At 45.8% G+C, this 21,176-nt stretch overlaps 1 protein-coding gene across 5 annotated transcripts in view; it reads left to right on the forward strand.

The window, feature by feature from the left end:
• GLRB (glycine receptor beta) overlaps positions 1–21,176 on the forward strand; it is a 255,060-nt gene that overhangs the window by 68,948 nt on the left and 164,936 nt on the right. For all 5 annotated transcript variants that reach the window (XR_003858600.1, XR_003858595.1, XR_003858602.1 and 2 more), the window contains one exon: positions 7,199–7,305. Coding sequence is in view for 1 of the 5 variants with exons in the window: in XM_029615712.1 (XP_029471572.1) it covers positions 7,199–7,305 (107 nt within the window). In the remaining 4 variants the exon portion in view is untranslated. The remainder of the gene's footprint in view (positions 1–7,198; positions 7,306–21,176) is intronic.

Raw genomic sequence — 21,176 nt, forward strand, 5'->3', positions numbered from 1 at the left:
TAGTAAATGGTTGCAATCAACATTCTCAGCATATCATTTATGTAATTAAGGGAACAAACAAGAGTGTTCACTGTACCATAGTGAATCAAGTCATCGACTATCTAACCAGTGGAAAAGAGACTACTATAAGAACAGCCGTGCTGGGTCAAATTAATGATCCATCGAATCAAACATCTTGTCTACAACAATGGACAGTCAGTTCTAATTGACTCAATCTGGAAGATCCATTCCATATTGCTCAATCCTAGAAGCAAACCCCAAATCTACTTCGCTAATAACTGCTAATGGCTATTTTCCCTTCAGCTTTCTGTTCCGGGTTCTTGTTGGGACTACAACTCAGGGACTTCTGTTTTCTTTTCCACTGGAGCAACTCCTCCCAGAATCTTTTCTTAAAAAGATACAACCACTGGGGCTCTCTTTATCTCTTCTGTATCTTTGACTGGCTACTTTCTTTCCCTTTCCATGGTGTTCCTCACTGTGAGTCTGATTTACTAAGCTTTTTTTCCCCACAGGCAACATAACAGGCTCTGTGGAAGGTGCCCACCTAATAGCAATCAGCAAGTTAATTTTGAATTTCATTCCACTCCTTAGGCAAGGGTAATGTTGAAAAAGGACTTCAATGTTCATTTTATCAGAGAGAAAATATTTGGGTTATATTTGATTCACAGCTCAATACTTTAAACACTGAACTACCAATTCCTGAAAAGCAATTAAAATGATTAATATATCATGACCAACTTCTCTAGTGATATTTACTATTTCAAGCTATTAATTGTTGAATTTTTTAGAGATATTTATGGATTAGCATATTTAGCAATCCTTTATAGTTTGTAGAGGCACATTCCAATGTTCTAATGTTTACTTGAAAATGTTCTGTGTACTAATTGCATCTACAACCTCTGCCGCAACTGCTAATTCCCTAAGACCACTACCTGTATATCTCTTTCTTAGAGCATTGAAACCTGCCAAACACCTCTTACATGAGGCCTTCTAGTCTCACTTTTGTAAAAGGCCTTTTCAGTTATATACTACTTGATATGCAGGCATCTGAATGACTGTCATCCTTTTCTTTTGGCACTAGGTTCATCACATTGATAACTTTTTTGCTTAAATATAGTGCATAACATTTAACAATGAATGTTTCTTACTTCATAGGATTGCTTTGAAGAGAAAAATAATATTCATAAAGGGCCCGATTTTTAAAAGCCAGGTGCGCACAAATCCTGGGAGATATGGGCGTGGCTGGGCTGAGCGCATTCTCGAAACAGCCCAGGAGATATGCGTGGAAGTGCTGGGCTGCAAAAAAGGGGCGGGATGGGGGCCGGCCAGGACAGCGCAGGCAGCCGGCTGGCGCACGGAACTTACCCCCTCCATGGAGCAGAAGTAAGTTCAGTGACAAAAAAAAAATTAGGGTTGATAGGTGAGAGTTAGAGGTCGGGGAGGAGAGGGGAAGAGGGAGGAAGGATAGGGTTAGGGTTAAGGAAGTTCCCTCCCAGTCTGCTCCTTTATTAGAGCAGACTAGGAGGGACCTGGGGTAGGCCTACGTGCGTCGCTACATGGTTTTTTACAAAAATTCCTCCAATATGCGCATGCCATTACAAAATCTGGCATGTATGTGCACCGAGAACCACTCACGGGTTTTAAAATTTATCCGTAAGTGCTGGGTCTCTTCCATGTGGTTGAATAACGAATGGCAGAGATGGAACTAATCTCCATGACTGTACTTGGTCACACAGTTTAATATAAAACTTGTATTCTGCAATATCTAAAATGACACACTCATTCTATGTAGAGTACAGCACTAGATTGATAAAGCAAGAAGGAAGGCTATCTAACCAAGCTGTGGAGGCAACAAGTTGAGAATTAGAAGCCAAAATGTCCAAATTCTGAATACTTTATTGTAGATTTAAATATCTTTAAAATAGCCCGACTCTGGCCGAATTTTGCCCTCTTACAATGGGGCTGCGTCAGGGACTACAACATACAAACAAATACATAAACGCTTAAATAAAACAAATAATAAAACATCTTTAAGAACAAACATATAAAATGGTAACATATAAATATGGATAAAATGTATGCCAATGTATGTAATGTATATCTGGGAAAAAAAACTATGGGGCGGATTTTAAAAGGCCTGCGCGCCGGCGCGCCTATTTTGCATAGGCTGCTGGCGCGCGCAGAACCCCGGGACGCGCGTAAGTCCCGGGGTTTAAAAAAAGGGGCGGGAGGGGGCGTGCCGGGGGCGTGGCAGAATGACGCGGCGTTTCGGGGGCGTGACGCGGCGTTTTGGGGGTGGCGATGCGGGCGTGGTTTCGGCCCGGGGGCGTTCCGGGGGCGTGGCCGCGGCCTCCGGACCAGCCCCCGGGACCGGAACACGGAGCGGGGCAGCCGGCTGGCGTGCGCAGATTTACGTCTGCTTTTCGCAGGCATAAATTGTGGAATAAAGGTAAGGGGGGTGGATTAGGTAGGGGAAGGGAGGGGAAGGTCGGGGGAGGGCGAAGGAAAGTTCCCTCCGAGGCCGCTCCGAAATCGGAGCGGCCTCGGAGGGAACACGCAGCGCGCGCTGGACTCGGCGCGCGCAGGTTGCACAAATGTGCACCCCCTTGTGTGCGCCGACCCCGGATTTTATAAGATACGCGCGGCTACGCGTGTATCTTATAAAATCCAGCGTACTTTAGTTCACGCACCAGGCGCGAACAAAAGTACGCAATCGCGCAATTTTTTAAAATCTACCCTTATATAAATAAGAATTACCTCAACTTGATCAATAAAAATTCTTGATTATTCAAATAGAGTGTATATAAGAGGCATCAGATGGTCTAGAAGATGTAAGCAATAAAAATTATGTTAATCAATCAATATATAAAATATACAAATCAAATAGGGAGGAAAAGATACAAATGAAGAAAAAATATTAGAAAACAATAATAAATAGACAAATACCTCTGAAACGTAGTATCAATAAATATAGTGCTGTGGTCAGTTAAAAATATTGCCATGGTAGGTATACCAAACAGGGGCGATTCAAACAGCAGACTGTATATGAAAATGATAAATTAATAATTAAAATTAAAAACAATTAAAATCCAAAAAGTTGTCTGCTGTAGATCTGATGACTAACACACCAGATAAAACTATAAGTGCATATTACTGCATTGTAAAAAATATATGAAAATGTTCAAAATCTCCCAGTTTATGGAAATACTTTTGTTGCATAACCCAAACATTCAATCGCAATAAACTACTCACAGTTAATGTTGCCATAGATCCCCTAAGTTTATATGTAACTTACAAAAAATATATTATCAAAGCACAAATTGCAAAAAACAACTCACGGTGAATAATTAATGTAGAAATATAACCTCTTAGCTTAATATGTATCTCACAAAAAATTGCCAAAGCATACAAACACAAACTCAAAAAACTTACGGTAACGGTAAATGTGGCATAGAATCTCTTAATCTTTTTTGTGCATCTTAAAGCAGTGATTTTGCAGACAGCTTGATCTCAATTACACTCAGGAGAAAGGAAAAAGCTTAGAACCAGACATTTAAACGCTGAAAAATGCACCAATTCAATTGTCAGTCAAGGAAAAGGGGTCTTTCAAGTCCACGCGTTAAGCTGGGCTTCACCAATGTGGGAGTGCAATGACCCTCTGTTGAATAATCTTCAGCAATTTGTGTTAAACTTCAAACAGGTATTCGATGAACCCGCACGTCAGGCTACCGCTACTTCGGAACTTTTACAGCTGCGACAGGGTCCACGGTCCTTAGCTGATTATGCAATAGAGTTTCGCACATTGGCCACGGAGGTAGGATGGCAAGAGGACAGCTTACGTGGTATTTTTCTGGATGGACTATCCGCATGCATCAAGGATGAACTGGCAGCAAGAGATCTCATCGGAGTTCTCTTCTCATCTAATCTTCATCCGCACGGCCGGCCCAAGGGTCCACTAATCCCAGCCACAACAGTTTGCAAAGCCATGGATCTGGCGGACATTTCGGGACTCCAGGCCATTCCAGGAATGGCACAATGTTGCTGCCAGAGCGTCCAGACAGTGTTGCTGTTGTTGCAGATGTTGTGCCATTCCTGGAATGGCCTGGAGTCCCGAAATGTCCGCCGGATCCATAGCTTTGCAAACTATTGTGGCTGGGATTAGTGGACCCTTGGGCCGGCCGTGCGGATGAAGATTAGATTAGAAGAGAACTCCGCTGAGATGATATGGCCAGGAGGCGGCAAGGAACCAGGAGACCAATCAGGAGCTTCGCCACTGGAAGCCTGCGATCCCTCTGGGAGAAGCCCGTGAGGATCCAGGCCGCTGGGACATAGGAGTGGTCTCCCGTAGCTGAAGTCCAACTGAGTGGAGAACAGTCAGAGGATTTGAACTGGCAGCAGGCAAAAGAAACATTCTACGAACCAAAACAGTTTGAGTTGGCTGGGTGAATTGACTGCCGTTTGCAGCAAAGGGCTAAAGAGGGTCGTCCCGCTTTTTCTAGGCCTCTAATGTCTCCTTCACATGTGACTTCTCATTCAGAGCCTCTTGCAGAGGAACCTATGCAGCTGGGAAGAACTCCTTTGACTGCAGAGGAGAGACGACGATGTCGCACATTGGGTCTCTGTCTGTACTGTGGTAGCAAAGGTCACTTCCTGGCCCAATGTAAGGAGCGTTTGGAAAATGCCAAAGCCTAGGTGCCACAGGGGAGCTATTCCTAGGCTGTGTTAATTCTGCTCCTCAATGTACCGTCCCAGTGACCCTCGAGTATTCTGGAGGATCTTTTTCCACACTTCCTTTCATTGACTCTGGAGCAGGAGGGAACTTTATCCTGTCTGATTTGGTACAACAGCATCACTTACCGGTTGTTCCTCAGGATCCTCCACTTTGGATCACCTCCATTCAGGGCACCTTACTGCCAGGAAGTATCTCGGTCTCCACTGTTCCCATTACACTCCAGACTGGAGTACTTCATTCTGAGAAGATTTCCTTTCTAGTCTTGGAAAAAGCAGTACATCCTATAGTATTAGGCTTACCCTGGCTGCAACAACACTCTCCAGTTTTTCATTGGGACACTTTACAAGTGGCAAGATGGAGTTCTTACTGTTTTTCAAATTGCTTGGCCCCTCTGTCACGGGCCAATGTAGCCATAATGCACACTGTTATATCACAGCACAGTATTTTCTAAAGAGGAAGCAGAGATCCTGCCACAACACCGTCCATTCGATTGTGCAATTGAATTACTTCAAACAACCTACCAGGTTGCTATGTTTTTTATGTCAGCCTTCAGTTGGGTGCAATATCAAGGCTTCTTTGCAAGAAAGCATTAAATATTTGGCAGTATGTACCAGACATAGGTTTGCTCATGGGACAGGACAATCTTCCAGAAGTCTCCAGCATGCTGATGGTTCGCCTCTGCAGAGTATTCTGACTGCATGAGTGATCTTTGTGACAGTCAACAGCCAATAAAACTTTTTATTTGGGTGATTGGTTGTCGATTGACCTGTTTGTCAGAGCAAAGCAGAAATAGACCAGTTTTATTTCCTTAATTCTACCTAGTGATCTCAGACTGGCTTAATGCACCTTGCTCCTCAATCAGGGCACACATCTCATGGACATTTTTCACCAATATTGCTCATTGCCTGGGCATGCAGAACCGACTGCAAGACCACTGTCACTTGATTCTTTTAGGTCCAGCATAGCCCAGATACACATTTTGCATGTCTAGTGCATCTTCCGTGCAGTTCCCACAAATATCCAGGGACTGAACCTATGCTAGTGCTCTATTGTCCACGCCTTCCGTTCATCATTCTCAAGGCTTGAATGTTGAACACTCAGCAGTTCATCGCTCTTTCTGTAAAGCAGTCATTTTGGCTCCAGCTAGAAAGCTATCCACCAGCCATCCCTTCAATTGGATCGGATATTCCAAATGGTACCAACAGAAAATCTTGAATCTATTTTTTTTGTGAGCCCAGGCATTCACTCACATACTTGTTCCTTTTCTCTGGTTTGGGCCTTTGCCACATAGCTGGTGAAAGTACAATTCAGCACCTTAGCTTACCATGCTCCAGTGCTGCTGATACTGAGATTTATGAAAACCTTGTGCAGCATTAAGTTCCTGACACAGAAACCTCCACTTGGGACTTCAATGTTGTCTTTTCTCAACTTATAAAACTGCGTTTTGGACCACTACAGACAGATTCTCTTACGTTTCTGACATGGAAAAGCAGTATTCCTTATTGCAGCTACCTTACCTACAAGAATCTGAAAGCTCCAGGCTCATGTCTGCTATACGGAAGACAATAAAAGAGCCTTCACATAGTATAAGATGTGACCTCAATTGCATCATCAGGCTTCGCAATTATTTGTCATATATGGCCATAATGAATTTGGCGTCACAAAATTGTCTACCTGGATAGCAGAATGTATTCAGCACTGCTATACCATAGCAAACTTGCAGATCACAGACTCTGGCCAAGCTCATCAAGTTGGAGTTATAGCTTTAACTGTTATAGAAATACTTATCGAGAACAATTGCAAAGCTGCAATTTGGCCATCAGTTCACACCTTTATATTATTGTCTGGACAAGCTTTCAAAGGCTCACAGTAGTTTCAGATGGGCAGTTTGGTGTAATATATGCCCACTCCACTGCAACCTTCAGATTGGGACTCCCTACAGATCATGGCTAATTTAGCCTGCTTATTGATGGAAGAGGCATGTTTGCTTACCATAAATGGTGCTTTCTGTAGATAGGATGAATTAGCCATGAAATGGCCATTCTCTTCCCCGGAGAATAGACTACGCAGCTAGTTAGCTTTGAAATAGATAGAGGAGGTTCCTGAGGAAACAACCTGGTGGGAGTTCTTGCATAAGCTTGGAGAGACGAGTCCGTTCAGTGCTGCTAGAAGACATAACCCACAGATCATGGCTAATTTTTCCTGCTATCTATGGAAAATATAAGCAAACTTGCTTTCAGGTGTATGTGGCTTATAAAATGAATAAATCACAGAAGAAAAATAAAACCATGACCAATGAAGATAAAATTTAAATAAAAGCACAAGTGCTTCCAAATTTTGATTCATGGATTTATTTTTTAACTTCTAAGCTTAAAGCTGAACTAACTTCATATCAGGAGGTTTGGAATTGTAATACAGTGACTGCTAAATAATTTTAGTGCCAATAACTGATTTATTGTTTTGCAGCCAGCAATCAGCAGAAGATCTGGCAAGAGTACCTGCAAATTCTACTAGCAATATCTTGAACAGGCTATTGGTCAGTTATGATCCCAGGATAAGGCCAAATTTCAAAGGTTTGTCATTCATTGAATAAGTTTCATGTTAACTATCATTTAAATTTATTTGCAAATCAGGGTACATGTAAGCTAGACACAGTAGACTCTGCATTTCATATTTTTTTTATCCAGTGGAAAAGGATACCAGTTTAAATGACCAAATGAATTTACTTCAAACATATACTGAATTGTTTTTCAAACTTTAATGGCAAACTCTGTTGTAGAAATAATTAGCAGGTCACTTTTCTGTTAATATTCACAATGGTGCCCTTGGAAATTCTCTTACAGGAAAATAATCCTGTCTGTCACAGTATGGTGCAGTGTCTTTTAAAAGTAAAGAACGTTTCCCATACTGCTATATTTAAAAGGGATAGGAAAGGAAGCTTGAATAACAGAACAGTTGTGTTAAAACAAGTATTAAATTCTTTAAAATATCAATTTTCTGGACCAGGCTTCATTGCTTCCTACTTTGATCTTATTTACAGGTATTGTTTCTTTTTATGGCTTAATTTCATGTATTTCTTATATTTTTCACACTTTTAAAATAAAAATTATGCACTTTCTACTATGGTCATGCTCCTATTTAAAAAAAAAATATTCACAGGAGCAGTTTGTACTGTATTCATGCTTTTCATGTACCTAGTATATTGCCTGAGTGCTGTTTGATCATGGTATTAGCAAAGGTATTCTGATGTGCTAGGTTTATAATGAGAAGGATGACTAAAATTTAACACTAATCTCTTCAACGATGATACAGAAGTACAAATGCATAGAAAAGGAATGTTCATAATTCTACTTGTTTTAAATACCAACCAAATAATGTTGTGGGTTATTTAAATTTGTGTACTCCTTAACAAAACATGGCTAAAATAAGATCTATGAATTCAAAATGTTTTGATTGCAAAATGAGTGTATAAGTTGGTTTCCTGTCGATAGCAGGGCTGAATTAGCCATGCTGTCATGGGAACTGTCCATCAGGCCCGGGAGGCGGAGCTTCTAAGTGATGTCAGAGCTTTGCTCTGAGGCTGCGTGTGGTTTCCCACGCTCGAATCGACTCTCCTCAGTCTGTTTTTCCGTGAGCGGGATCGCATGCGGAGCTTCAGACCTCAGTTTTTTTCCTCAAAAAGACAAGATTCAAACGTCTCAAAAATGAAAAGCTACGATAGGAAGGAGGTTCCCTGACCCTCAGGGTTTAAACCCTGCACATGTGGGAAGGTCATGTCCATTACCAATGGACATGACCGCTGTTACCGGTGTCTGGGCCCAGACCACCCGATCTCCACCTGCCCACAATGCGGTCGGCTGTCCCTGAGGGCGCGCCGGCAAAGAGCGGACAAACTCTTAGCACTAAAACTGGGCCGCGGGGGGTAACGGTAACGGTGGTGGGGCCGCTTGGCAATAGTGATCATAATATGATCACATTTGATTTAATGACTGGAAGGGGGACAGTAAGCAAATCCACGGCTCTCATGCTAAACTTTCAAAAGGGAAACTTTGCTAAAATGAGAAAAATAGTTAGAAAAAAACTGAAAGGAGCAGCTACAAAAGTAAAAAGTGTGTAAGAGGTGTGGTCATTGTTAAAAAAAAAAATACCATCCTAGAAGCACAATCCAGATGTATTCCACACATTAAGAAAGGTGGAAAGAAAGCAAAACAATTACCAGCATGGTTAAAAGGGGAGGTGAAAGAAGCTATTTTAGCCAAAAGATCTTCATTCAAAAATTGGAAGAAGGATCCAACAGAAGAAAATAGGATATTGCATAAACATTGGCAAGTTAAATGTAACACCAAAATAAAAGAACTGAAACAATTTCCACCCCTATAAATCACTGTCCAAAAAGGAAATGTTGTATGGGAAATTTTACACTAAATGCCACTCCCAAGAATTTTTTCAACAATTTTTTGTTAAGTCTGTGACCGCATCATCAAGCCTGACAGCGTGCTCTCTGTGGTTTCAAATTGAGAGCCGCCCGGACCTCTAATCATCTGCTGCATTTATTTTTCTGTTTTTACTTTTTTTATCATTTCTTCTATTTTTTCTTTATATCATGTATCTTTTATATCGCATCTAAAAAATATATCATCACTTATGGAAATCTCCAACCAGCTCGACAAACGGCCGAAGTTTCGCAGCACAAAACTGCTTCATCAGGAGCTGTAGTTCATCAACTGTTGAATAAAATAGCGATACTATTCCATAGATATATATTCTCAATTTTTCTCTGTCAGGTGAATTCCTTCTAACTGGACGGACGTTGTCTCTGTTCCTTTTGTCTTAACATGTTGTGAGACGATGTCCGCCACCCAATCTTACCGGCCCCCCGCCGTGTCCAAGCCACGGGGCCATTCCCCTGGGCAGCCCACGCCTACCTCTCCGCACTTCCCTTCTCCTAGGACCCCGGTTTGTCTACAGTGTCCTCCAGGGCCCCCCAACACCTCTACTGCGGCCCAGCCTCGGTCAACGCGTGCTCCAGCGCCTCTTGTAGTGTGTTGTTAAATAGATCGTACCCAACTTCTGATAAATGTATCAGGTCTGGCCTATACAGGCCTAAGCAGGGCTCATCCCCTTACTCGTGCTGTATGGTTACTATGGCCGTTGTCTTAGCCCATACCTCTATCTGCCTGTTCACCTTCTTCCGCCCCCTGCACCATAATTTGTCACCCTGCCATTTCAGCCTGGGTATGATTTCTGACCATATTATGGTTGCGCCCTGCGTCAATTCCTTGATCGTCTCCAAATCCCTTTTTATACTATCTATTAGCTGCTTAGCTGTCTTCCCTCCCAGGTCATTGCCCCCTAAATGTATGACTATGACATCCGGCTTCTGCCGGGCACGCAGACTGTTTTGTACCTCCGGTTTCAGTTGTCCCATCTCATTCCTCGGATTTCCATCCATGCCAAGCAAATTCCCTGTGGTGCCAAACCCAAGTGTGTGCCCTATGTTCTCTCCCGAGCCCTCCTGGCCACCCAATGTGCGAAGGAATGTCCTAATACCCATACTACCTTCATAGGAATGGACCTGCGGGTGAAATAGGAATTGCATGGTTAATGACCGATTTGCACAGCTCCCGGCCTTACGTACCTATTGGCCGCTGCCGATTGCCACCTGCCGATCTTTTGGATAACCTCCATGGACAGGCCCACTTGCGCCGCGCTTATTGTGGCCCCAATCCTAAACGAATGGGTACCATACTCTCCCGGGTTTAGCCCTATGCTGGCCAATCCCTTGCGTAGCACTGCCGCGAACTGGAATTTGGTCAACGGTACCCTGTCCTCATGAATTAATAAATGGGTGCCCCCTTTTGGTCTAATTTGTAGGAAGTTTTCCACATTCCTCACCGGGCATGTCACTTGCGATGCCACCTGCGCCACCTTCGCCCTCTGATCAGTTTTTGATTTGTGTACCCTTATCCTAATTGCCTGTTCTTGCACTGTTGCACAATGTAATAGTATGCCGTCGTTTCCCTCATCCTTTTTGGATGCCGCCACCAATTCACTAACCCTTAATGCCGTGAAAAATGCCATACAGAAAGCGGCCCTGAACAATATAACCTCGAATCTATCTGAACAAACATGTGCCGCCACATACAATAAATGTACCAATATCTCATGGGTTATTGGCCGCCTCTTGTCCCCTTTCCAAGCTGCTAGCAACTTCTTGACCATGAAGTTATCCAGGGGGTCGCCTAAGCCTTGCGCTTTCGCGAAGAAAGTGAAACCTGCCAGTTGGTTCACTGTCGATCCCCTGGATAAGCCCTCCTCCTTTGCCCATGCCACGAACCGTTCTATGTGCCTACCCTCTATCCTTCCCCCTTGCCATCCCTGCTCCCGTAAGAATGCCTGGACTCTGGTAAATCCCTTGCAGTAGTCTTTCCATGTCGCCAGAGCAACAGATGTCTTCAACAGCCCCCATTCCGTCACATTCCAGTCCGCCATAATCGGTTCAGTATGGGGACTCCTTCCTTTTCTGCCTCTGGTACCTGTTAACGAAAGAGATCCCACTTAGCCCGGGATAGCGCGTCCGCCACCTGATTATGGATGCCTGGCATGTGTTTGGCTCGTATTGTCATGTTGAGTCGCAATCCCTGCAATACCACTTCCCTCAGCAGTTCTGCCACTTTGGAGCAGCATGCTTGCCTGTTAATGACTGTCACTACAGCCAAATTATCTGACCAGAATACTATCTTTTTGTTGCACAACTTATGCGCCCAAACTGTAATGGCCACCAATATCGGGAAGAGCTCAAGGAATGTGATGTTCTTTACCAATCCATTCTTTATCCATTCGGCCGGCCACGGTGCTGTGCACCGTGCGCCCTGGCAGTAAGCCCCGAAGCCCCATCCTCCCCATGCGTCTGTATGTATGTCTAAGTCCTGATTCGAAACCACATCGTCCTGCCACATTGAAACCCCATTAAAGCTATCCAAGAATTCCAACCACATTAACATATCTTTCTTTATTGGGTGTGTGATTCTAATGTGATGCCGCGGGCGTCTCACCCCCCTGGTCGCGTCCGCCAGACGCCTCAAAAATGCCCTCCCCATTGGAATCACCCGGCATGCAAAATTCAGACTTCCTATTATGGACTGCATGGCCACCAACGTTAGCTTATTGCATGATGTTTTAGCACAAGTGTCCGCATGGGCTGGCCCCATGAATAAAAAATCATCGAGGTAATGCGCCACATTCCTATTCCCAGCCCTTTGTTGTAAAGCCCAATGCAAAAATGTACTAAACATTTCAAAATATGCACACGAAACTGAGCATACCATCGGCATACATTTGTCAAAGTAGTATGAACCCCGAAAGTGAAAGCCTAAAATGGGAAAGCTGTCGGGGTGTACTGGGAGCAATCTAAACGCCGATTTGATGTCTGCCTTCACCATCAGCGCACCTTCCCCGCACCGTCTCACTAACTCTACTGCCTCATCGAATGAGGCGTATTGCACTGTACATGCCTCCTCCGGCAGACCATCATTCACTGAACCCCCCCGGTGGGTAAGATAGGTTTTGTATTAACCTGAACTCCCCCCGTTCCTTTTTTGGCACTACTGCCAATGTTGACAACATCATGTTATTAAATGGAGGGTCCGCGAAGGGTCCCGCCATCCTGCCCAATTCAATCTCCCTGTCTACTTTTTGCTGCACTATGTCTGCGTGTCTAACTGCCGAAGATGAATTTTTGTAACCTGTGCCCGTGATCTTGCCCTAGAAAGGTATCCTAAAACCATGCTCGAAACCGTCCCTCAACTGTTTGGCCTCCCTTCGCCTCGGGTATATATCCAACCATTCCACCATGACCGATAGCCACACTGGGGACGGTGCCTTGCCCCCCGCTTTACTGTTTTCCTTTTCCATTACTCCCGGCTAACAACCCCTGACCTTTCTTTGTACATTTCGCTGCCGGGTGTGGGGCCGCACATACTGAACATATGTGTTTAAACTTACAATCCTGGAACGTACATCCAGCCTTGTTAAAACACCAGCATACCCTGCTGTTACCATTTTTCCCCCACTGAGAACTACCTGTACCGGCCTGCCCGCCAGATGACCTCATAGGTTTGCTCGCTGTACCTGATTCCATGACCTTGCTAGTCATTTGCCGCAACCACAATCCCACGTCCTGAGCTGCCCAGGACAGGTTCCTATTATCCTCCATTCTATCCCTAAACTTCTCGTTGTAATTTAACCAACACCACCCTTGATATTCCTTGTATGCCTCCAGTATGGAATCAGCATAACTCAGCATAGGGGCATATTGCGATGGATCCTCCCTCCCAATGACACTGATTATTCTCAAGAATGCCCTTGTCAATTGGTAATGTTCCTGGACACCTTTACCTCCGCCCCTTTCTGTTCCTCCTTCTTCTTTCCTTTCTTTTTCTCTGCTGCCCCTTTCCTTCCCTCTAGTATTGTGAATATATCGATATATTCACATTTTCTAATCTTGCTCCGTATTGCCTTTGGCACGCTCTCCCACAACTTGGCTAGATTAGGAAGAGCTACCGCGGCCGCATTGGCTGCCACTATGTCTCGTGGTGTAGCGACCGAAGTGCCTGCTGAAGCCTCACTCCCCTCCGATTCCTCCCCCGATGATCCCCCCATGGAATCACTGTCATTTCTCTTTCTTTTAGCCCTCTTGCCTTTTGGATCTCCGGCCGATGCCGCTCTTCCTCCACGGTTTCCGGCCTCCTCTGCGCGCGCTTCCCGTGTGTCCTCAGCCTCGCGTGGTGCCCCTGCTGTCTGGCCGGTAGCGTTGCTGACCTCTCCACGGGGCAGCTCCCCCTCCGATGTCGCGTTCGTGTTTAGTCTCTCCTCTGGTCTTTCGCTGTCTCCCCTCTTATCCCTACATCTGATGTCTGTCCGCTTTCCCCGCCTGCGCTGCTTGTCGGAGCTGTGTACCATGGCGGCGGGACCTGCCACCATGGGGGTACATTGGCACTTGCCATGCGGCGGGAACGTAGGGGTTTCCTTCCTGTCCTCGCTGTGCTGACGACGATGCTGCCGCTCCGGACGGCCCCATCAGAGGCCACATGGGCCAACCCCACAGTGGCGCACTGTATCGCCCTGGCTCTGGCTGCGCTCCTGCCAACTGTCTGCCATTGCCGGTCCCCGTGTCGCCTTCCGTGGCTGCCGCCGGTGTCCGTCCATTCGTGCTCCTCCCCGTCTGCTTCTTGCCTCCCTTGCCAGTCTGTGCTTGTCCACTTCCTCGTGCCTTAACTCTGTCCAGCCTGGGGCATTTGCCATGGTCTTCGCCTCCCTCCCCCGCACGATCGGGTCTCTTTGTCGTCTCTGGCTGGGGCTCCGCCTCCTTCAGCTTCCGGCTCCGCCCCCTTGTCTGCCTTGCTCTCACGCATGCATTTACTCCTTTACCAGCCATTTTCCGTAACGGACGCGGAGTCAAGGTCCCTCTCAGCTTCCCAAAGCTGGATTCAAACTCACAGCCCTTGATACTCCCACAGCCTCTCCGGCCCGTGCAGGGCAAGCCAGACCACAAGCAGAGGTGGAAAAAAAAATTTATTACTCACAGTTCGGATGCGGGGAAGGATTTTTCAAGTAAAGTCTTCTGCCCTTCCTGACTTCCTGCGCCTCTGCACCACATTCTTACTCCAACGGTCTCTGGACGCGTAGCTGGATGCCTCGTGTAGCCCACACCAGCTGCTTGGACCTTTAAAATCCCGATCAGTTCTCAGGCCCCTTGATATCCTTTGCGCTAACAGCCGGCGGCAAAATGGAGTTGTCTGTGAAGCAGGAGTCAAACCTGCTGCTTTTAAACGCAGAGATCAGCACTATTGTCCCTTAACCACCACAGGAGTGCCATGTTGGGGTCTCTTGCATGCTCTCCTCGCTTTTGGGACCTTTAAGTTCCCCCCACCCCCCCAGCCCTAACACGTGGCTGCCGGGTCGCTGGAAGCCCGGGTAGCAAAGGCTCGATTTCCGGGAGGTTGCCTGTAAATTAAATGTTGTACCGGCCTCAAGGACCTTTTTTGGGTGTCCGCCGCGACGCCTGCCGATTATTTGCCGCCTCTGGCTCCCTCCTTGTAAGATCCCAGTCCTCGAACGGACCCGCGATGCACACCACACGCGAGTGCCGGCCAGCGAAAAGAGGCCTGGCTCGGTGCTCGGCCCGGATTTAAAGCCGCCCGGGGTCTCGCCGCGTCGATGCGCGCAGATGTGATGACGTCATCACGCATTGACGCGCCGATCCGGGTGACGTCACCTCGTTGGGTTGGGCCGCCCCTGCCCGCCCCCCGGAGTCCCGTGGACCCCTCCCGAGGTAAGGTGGAGCCGGGGATGGGGGTACTTGCTCCGGCAAGCGCCCTGTTAAGGGGGACCTCCCCGCAGGCGCTTGTCGGTCTCTTATTATGTTCTTATGTTCTTAACTCAAGGAGCAATCCGTGGCGGTGCAGTCCTTCATCACTCCACTCCACAATCGTACCCTGCGTCCCATGGGTTCTATGTCGCACCTCGATGACAACCTTTCCAAAGACGGCCATATCATCCCTATGCATCGTACCGACCGCAGCCTTATCAACCTCCTTCACGGCAACAGGGCCAACAGAACCAAGGCCGTAGAGGTCGTCAATGACCTCAACGCCCACAGGCACAGCCATCAACGACCTCGGCGAAACCCAACCCCTTTTTTTAGAAGTAGCCTCGCCACCATCACAACGGGTATTAGCGGGTGGAATAACATTCCACATCCAGCAATGGGAGCACATAACGTCGGATCAGTGGGTGCTGGACATTGTCCGCCGGAGATATCGGATTCAATTCCTGAGCCCACCGCCCCTCCCTCAGCTAACCTCCAGAGAGACCAGATCCAACATTACACAATTGGAGAAGGAGGTGTCCATCTTACTACAACATCATGCAATTCGCCGCCTCCCTCCATCAACCCATGATACGGGGTTCTACTCCAAATACTTCCTTATACCCAAGAAGTCCGGGGATCTCCGACCGATCTTGGATCTCCGAGAACTCAACAAATTCATAGTCAAAGAAAAATTCAAAATGATCTCCCGCAAATCCATATTACCCCTAATTCCACGCAAAGCTTGGATGTGCTCCATAGACCTCAAGGATGCGTACACTTATATTCCAATGCATCCTTCCTCCTGGCAATACCTATCCTTCCAAGTCCAGGGCCAGCACTTTCAATACAAAGTACTTCTGTTTGGTCTCTCTACAGCTCCCAGAGTATTTACCAAGTGCATGGCAGTGGTTGTGACGTCCCTCCATCAGCAAGGGATAATAATATTTCCCTACCACGATGACTGGCTGCTCGTGGCGTCCAGCCCCAATACGCTGATACAACATCTCTAAGATACGATTCGTTGTCTCAACTGATTGGGACTAATCATCAATTACCAAAAATGCAATCTGCATTCCACTCAACGGATTCAATTCATAGGGGCCATTTTCCATAGCAGGTCCCGCAGTGTGGAACACAATGCCCCCTGACCTCCGCATAGAGCCATGCATACAGAAATTTAAAAAAAAATTTAAAACATGGTTCTTTAAACAAGCATTCGACTAACACCACCCTCCTTATTCCCCCCTGTGATTCCAGTTCAAATCCACATACCACCTACTCCCCTTGATTTTCTGCCATATTTTATTAGCTCAAACAAGACCTGCAACATAAAGAACAATGCTGGCGGAAAGACCCCTCCCCTACCTCCCAGGCCACTTATAAAACCGCTATGAACCTCTACAGGGTTACCATTCTACGTATCAAGAGAGATTTTTGCGCCAAAAAAATTCATAGCTTTCTGTATGACCCTAAGACTTTATTTTCATATGTTGCAGCCCTCACTACTCCAGTTCCTCCAGTCATCCCAGAAGATTAAGCCCAAAACAAATCTACAGAATTGGCCTTATTCTTCGACAACAAAATAAAAAATTTACTCATACCTCTGACCACTTCAAACTCCCAGCCTCCTCCCGACATAAACCCTTCCCCAGCCATACTCAAACCGATTCTAGAATCATTGGAACTCACATCTTCCCTGGAGATCGAATCTTTAATCAAGAAAATGAAGCCTTCATCACATCCAACAGACCAAATTCCTACCAAACTTACTTTCCATCCCTAACACCATAGCCAAACCTCTGGCTGACATTATAAATTGCTCCCTCTCTCAAGGATCTGTCCTGGACTCTTTAAAAACTAAAAACGGCTTTTCTAAAACCCTTACTAAAAAAACCTAACCTGGACCCAGCCAACCCGGGTAACTTCCGCCTCATTGCCAACTTACCATTTATCGCCAACCGACTCATAGATTACCTTGACTCCCATAACATTCCTTACCCATCTCAATTCGGCTTCCGGAAATGCCTAAACACGGAATCACTCTTACTCTCGTTAACGGACAACGTCCTGATGGGTCTCGACAAAGGCCAATCCTACCTTCTGGCTCTCCTTGACATTTCAGCAGCGTTCGACACAGTAAATCATTCAATCCTCATAAACCGTCTGGCGGAAATCAGCATCACAGGCACAGCTCTCTCCTGGTTCAAATCATTCCTCAACAACAGACACTACAAAGTTAGAATAAACGACAAAGAATCCCACCCCATCCCTTCCAATGAAGGAGTACCCCAGGGTTCCTCATTATCCCCTACCCAATATCTACCTGCGACCCCTTTGCCAGCTTCTACAAAGTCTCAACCTTACCCACTTTATTTACGCTGACGACGTGCAGATCTTAATCCCCATCATGGATCCCCTCTCCAACACCCTAAACCTCTGGAACAGCTGCCTTCATTCCATCAACCTCCTACTTTCCAGTCTCAATCTGGTTCTTAATACGTCCAAAACTGAACTCCTCGTCATCACTCCCAATGATAATAACCCCCTCGTCTGCAACCCAATCTTACCTTCAGCTAGCCAGAAGAGAGACCTCGGTGCTATTCTAGACAACAGAATGAACTTCAAAATGTTCATTAACAACACTACAAAGGAATGCTTTTATAAGCTACATGTTTTAAAACAGCTTAGACCTCTCCTGCACTTTCATGCTTACCGTTCAGTCCTACAAGCCATATTGTTTTCAAAGATTGACTACTGCAACGCTCTGCTGCTCGGCCTCCCCTCCTCCACAACTAAACCTCTACAGATGCTGCAAAATGCTGCAGCCAGGATCCTCACAAATTCTCGACGCAAGGACCACATTACACCGATACTTAAACACCTACACTGGCTTCCCATCCACTATAGAATACTGTTCAAGACATTGACCATCATCCACAAAACCATCTATCATCATTACTCACTCCAACTCACAATTCCTCTCGAACTCCATACCTCTCTCAGAGCGATCAGATCCGCATATAAAGGATCTCTCCAGGCACCCCCAAACAAAGCCATCACTCACAACTCCATTCAAAAACGAGCACTGTCCACCGCGGGACCACATCAATGGAACTCATTACCCCCAGATATACGCCAGGAACAATGCCATCTATTCTTTAGAAAGAAACTGAAAACTTGGCTGTTCTCACAAGCATTCCCCTGAAGAGACACTCCCCAACTAGCAATGCCTCCTAATCCTCTCCCATCACCTTTCGTCCTCACCTATAACCCCTTCTCCTGCCACTGCCCCATTCCTGGCCCAGGTCATCGCCCCGTTATGAGGCCTCCGTAGACAAGTATCTAAAAGAACTGTGTTGTTCGAAATACTTATTTTATAGTAATTGTTAAATTAGCTCTCCATTATAATCAATTGTTTGCTTGTTACTTTCCTGAATTACTTTTAGGAACGTTATGTTAAACTTTTCTCTCTCTCTTAAATATCCTGAACTGTACTCCCTGTTCATTGTAACTTTCTTTCATTTAGTTAAATGGTTTCCCCTGGTTATACTGTAAACCGATACAATAAGACTTGTCTTGAGCATCGGTATATTAAAAAGAATTTAAATAAATAAATAAATATGATTCTTACTCTTCCTCCTCCCACTTTCTTGAAATTAGCTTTTTACCAATCTACATTTCTGGCCCCCCTATCATGTCCTGCCTTTACTCCTTAACTTAGTTTCCATTCTGTTTGATTTATTTACCTATTTGGTTCTTACCACTCCATGGAACTGTTATGCCTCAGTATAATAAGCTCAATGTGCTTTGTAAACCGATGAATTGTACATAGTTTATAATTTGATTGAATTAAATTATTCATAGTTATACTATTCCGATATGATTCTGATTTGCTCCATGTAACTGTTATGCTTCATACTATAAGCATAATGTTCTTTGTAAACCAATACGATACTTATATCTGTTATGCTCCACTCTATAAGTGCTGTATTCTTTGTAACTTATATCTCCCATTCTAGAAGCATTGTACTCTTTGTAAACTGATACGATGTGCAAACGGCAATCGATATATAAAAGCCTTTAAATAAATAAATAAATACTGGTCACAACCAAACACAGGGTCTTCCTGCCGCGAGACAGGAGACTCACCATGCGACAACTATTCCGGCGGCTACAACTCTCGACATTACCCTCGGCTCGGCAAATTTTAACAGTCTTGGGGCATGTGGCATTGACAATTCACGTAGTATCCAATACCAGACTTCACATGCGACACATCCAATGGAGTCTCAAACGACAATGGAAGCAACATTCTCAACCCTCAACGTCAAGAGTGTCATTGACAGCGACCATGTCCAGGGAGCTGGATTTGTGGCTACAAAAACAAACGCTCACCAAGGGAGCTCCCTTCTCCTATTACCTGACAATGCAGTCTTCACTACGGATGCCTCTCGCAAGGGCTGGGGAGCGCATCTCAACCACTTACAAACGCAAGGCCTCTGGAACCAACAAGAACAATCGTTTCAAATCAATCTCCTGGAACTTCGAGCGATACGATATGCGTTGCAAACCTTTGTCTCCCACCTTCAAAGTCATCGCATCATGGTCTACACGGACAACCAGGTTGCCATCAACAAGCAAGGGGGTTTGGGCTCATGGATCCTTTGCCGGGAGGCCCTCACCAACCGCCACTCCATTCTGTTGCAGGCAACCTACCTACCAGGCATCTCCAATACCCAGGCAGACAGATTAAGCAGAGTGTTCCATCCACATGAATGGTCACTCAGTTCCGTAGTAGCGGAAGCCATCTTCCGCTGGTGGGGAAGACCAATGATAGATCTGTTTGCCACGGAGTCCAACAGGAAGCTAACCCGTTTCTGCTCCATGTGGCCAAGCCACCACAGGGAAGCCCAGAACGCTTTTCTAATTCTGTGGACAGAACCATTAATGTACGTGTTTCCGCCCATTCCACTCATCACCAGGACCCTAAAGAAATGTATGCAAGACGGCACGCACCTGATACAAGTGGCGCCAGCCTGGCCGCGACAACTGTGGTACACTCACCTTCTACAGCTGTCCACAGAAGAACCATTTCGGTTACCCAATCGGGAAGACCTCCTGTCACAAGCAGAAGGTTCCCTCCTTCACTCCACACATCCTTACATCTAACAGATCCTCCATCAGCGGATCCTCCTATCTGAACAAGGATTCTCCATCTCAATGCAAGATGTGATCTTGGCATCCCGAAAGCCGTCCCCACAATGTAATTATCAACTCCAGTGGAAACGGTACACCACATGGTGTGAATCCAAGGGAACAGACCCGCTCACCTATGCCCCAGACATGCTCTTAACTTATCTGCACACCTTATACACCGCAGGTCTTGCACAGCTTCGGTCAGAGTTCACCTCAGTGCGATAGCCGCTTTCCATAGGCTACAGGACGGTCAACCTATTTCTCTTCAGCCAATGGTCTCACATTTTCACCGGGGTCTCACTCACCTTCGTCCTCTAGTCTCCAAGCCCCCTGTACCTTGGAACCTCAATCTGGTTCTGGAGCAACTAATGCTACCACCTTTTGAACCGATGGAATCGGCTCACATCAAGTTTCTAACCTGGAAGGTGGTCTTCTTAGTTGCAATCACATCGGCTCGCCGAGTCAGCGAGTTACAAGCTTTAGTGCACTATAGCCCATAACTTCAGTTCTATCATCATAAGGTGCTCTTACGGACTCACCCGATCTTTCTACCAAAAGTGGTATCACAATTTCACCTGAACCAATCCATCGAACTACTGATGTTCTGTCCCAAACCGCATCAGAATGAAAGAGAAAAGTTTCTGCATACACTAGACTGCAAGAGGGTGCTGGCCTACTATAAACAGCGGATCCACTCGCCTAATCGGGCGTCACAACTGTTTGTGTCTTTCAACCCAAATGCTCCGGGACTTCCCGTAGCTAAGCGTACCATCTCTAGCTGGATTACTCAATGCATACTTTTCTGCTTCAACAAACGACACTGCAAGCTACCTTCTCTTCCCACCGCTCATCAAACCCGGGTGGTGGCTTCCTCAT

The sequence above is a fragment of the Rhinatrema bivittatum genome, chromosome 1 (assembly GCF_901001135.1).
Source record: "Rhinatrema bivittatum chromosome 1, aRhiBiv1.1, whole genome shotgun sequence".
Lineage (NCBI taxonomy): Eukaryota > Metazoa > Chordata > Amphibia > Gymnophiona > Rhinatrematidae > Rhinatrema > Rhinatrema bivittatum.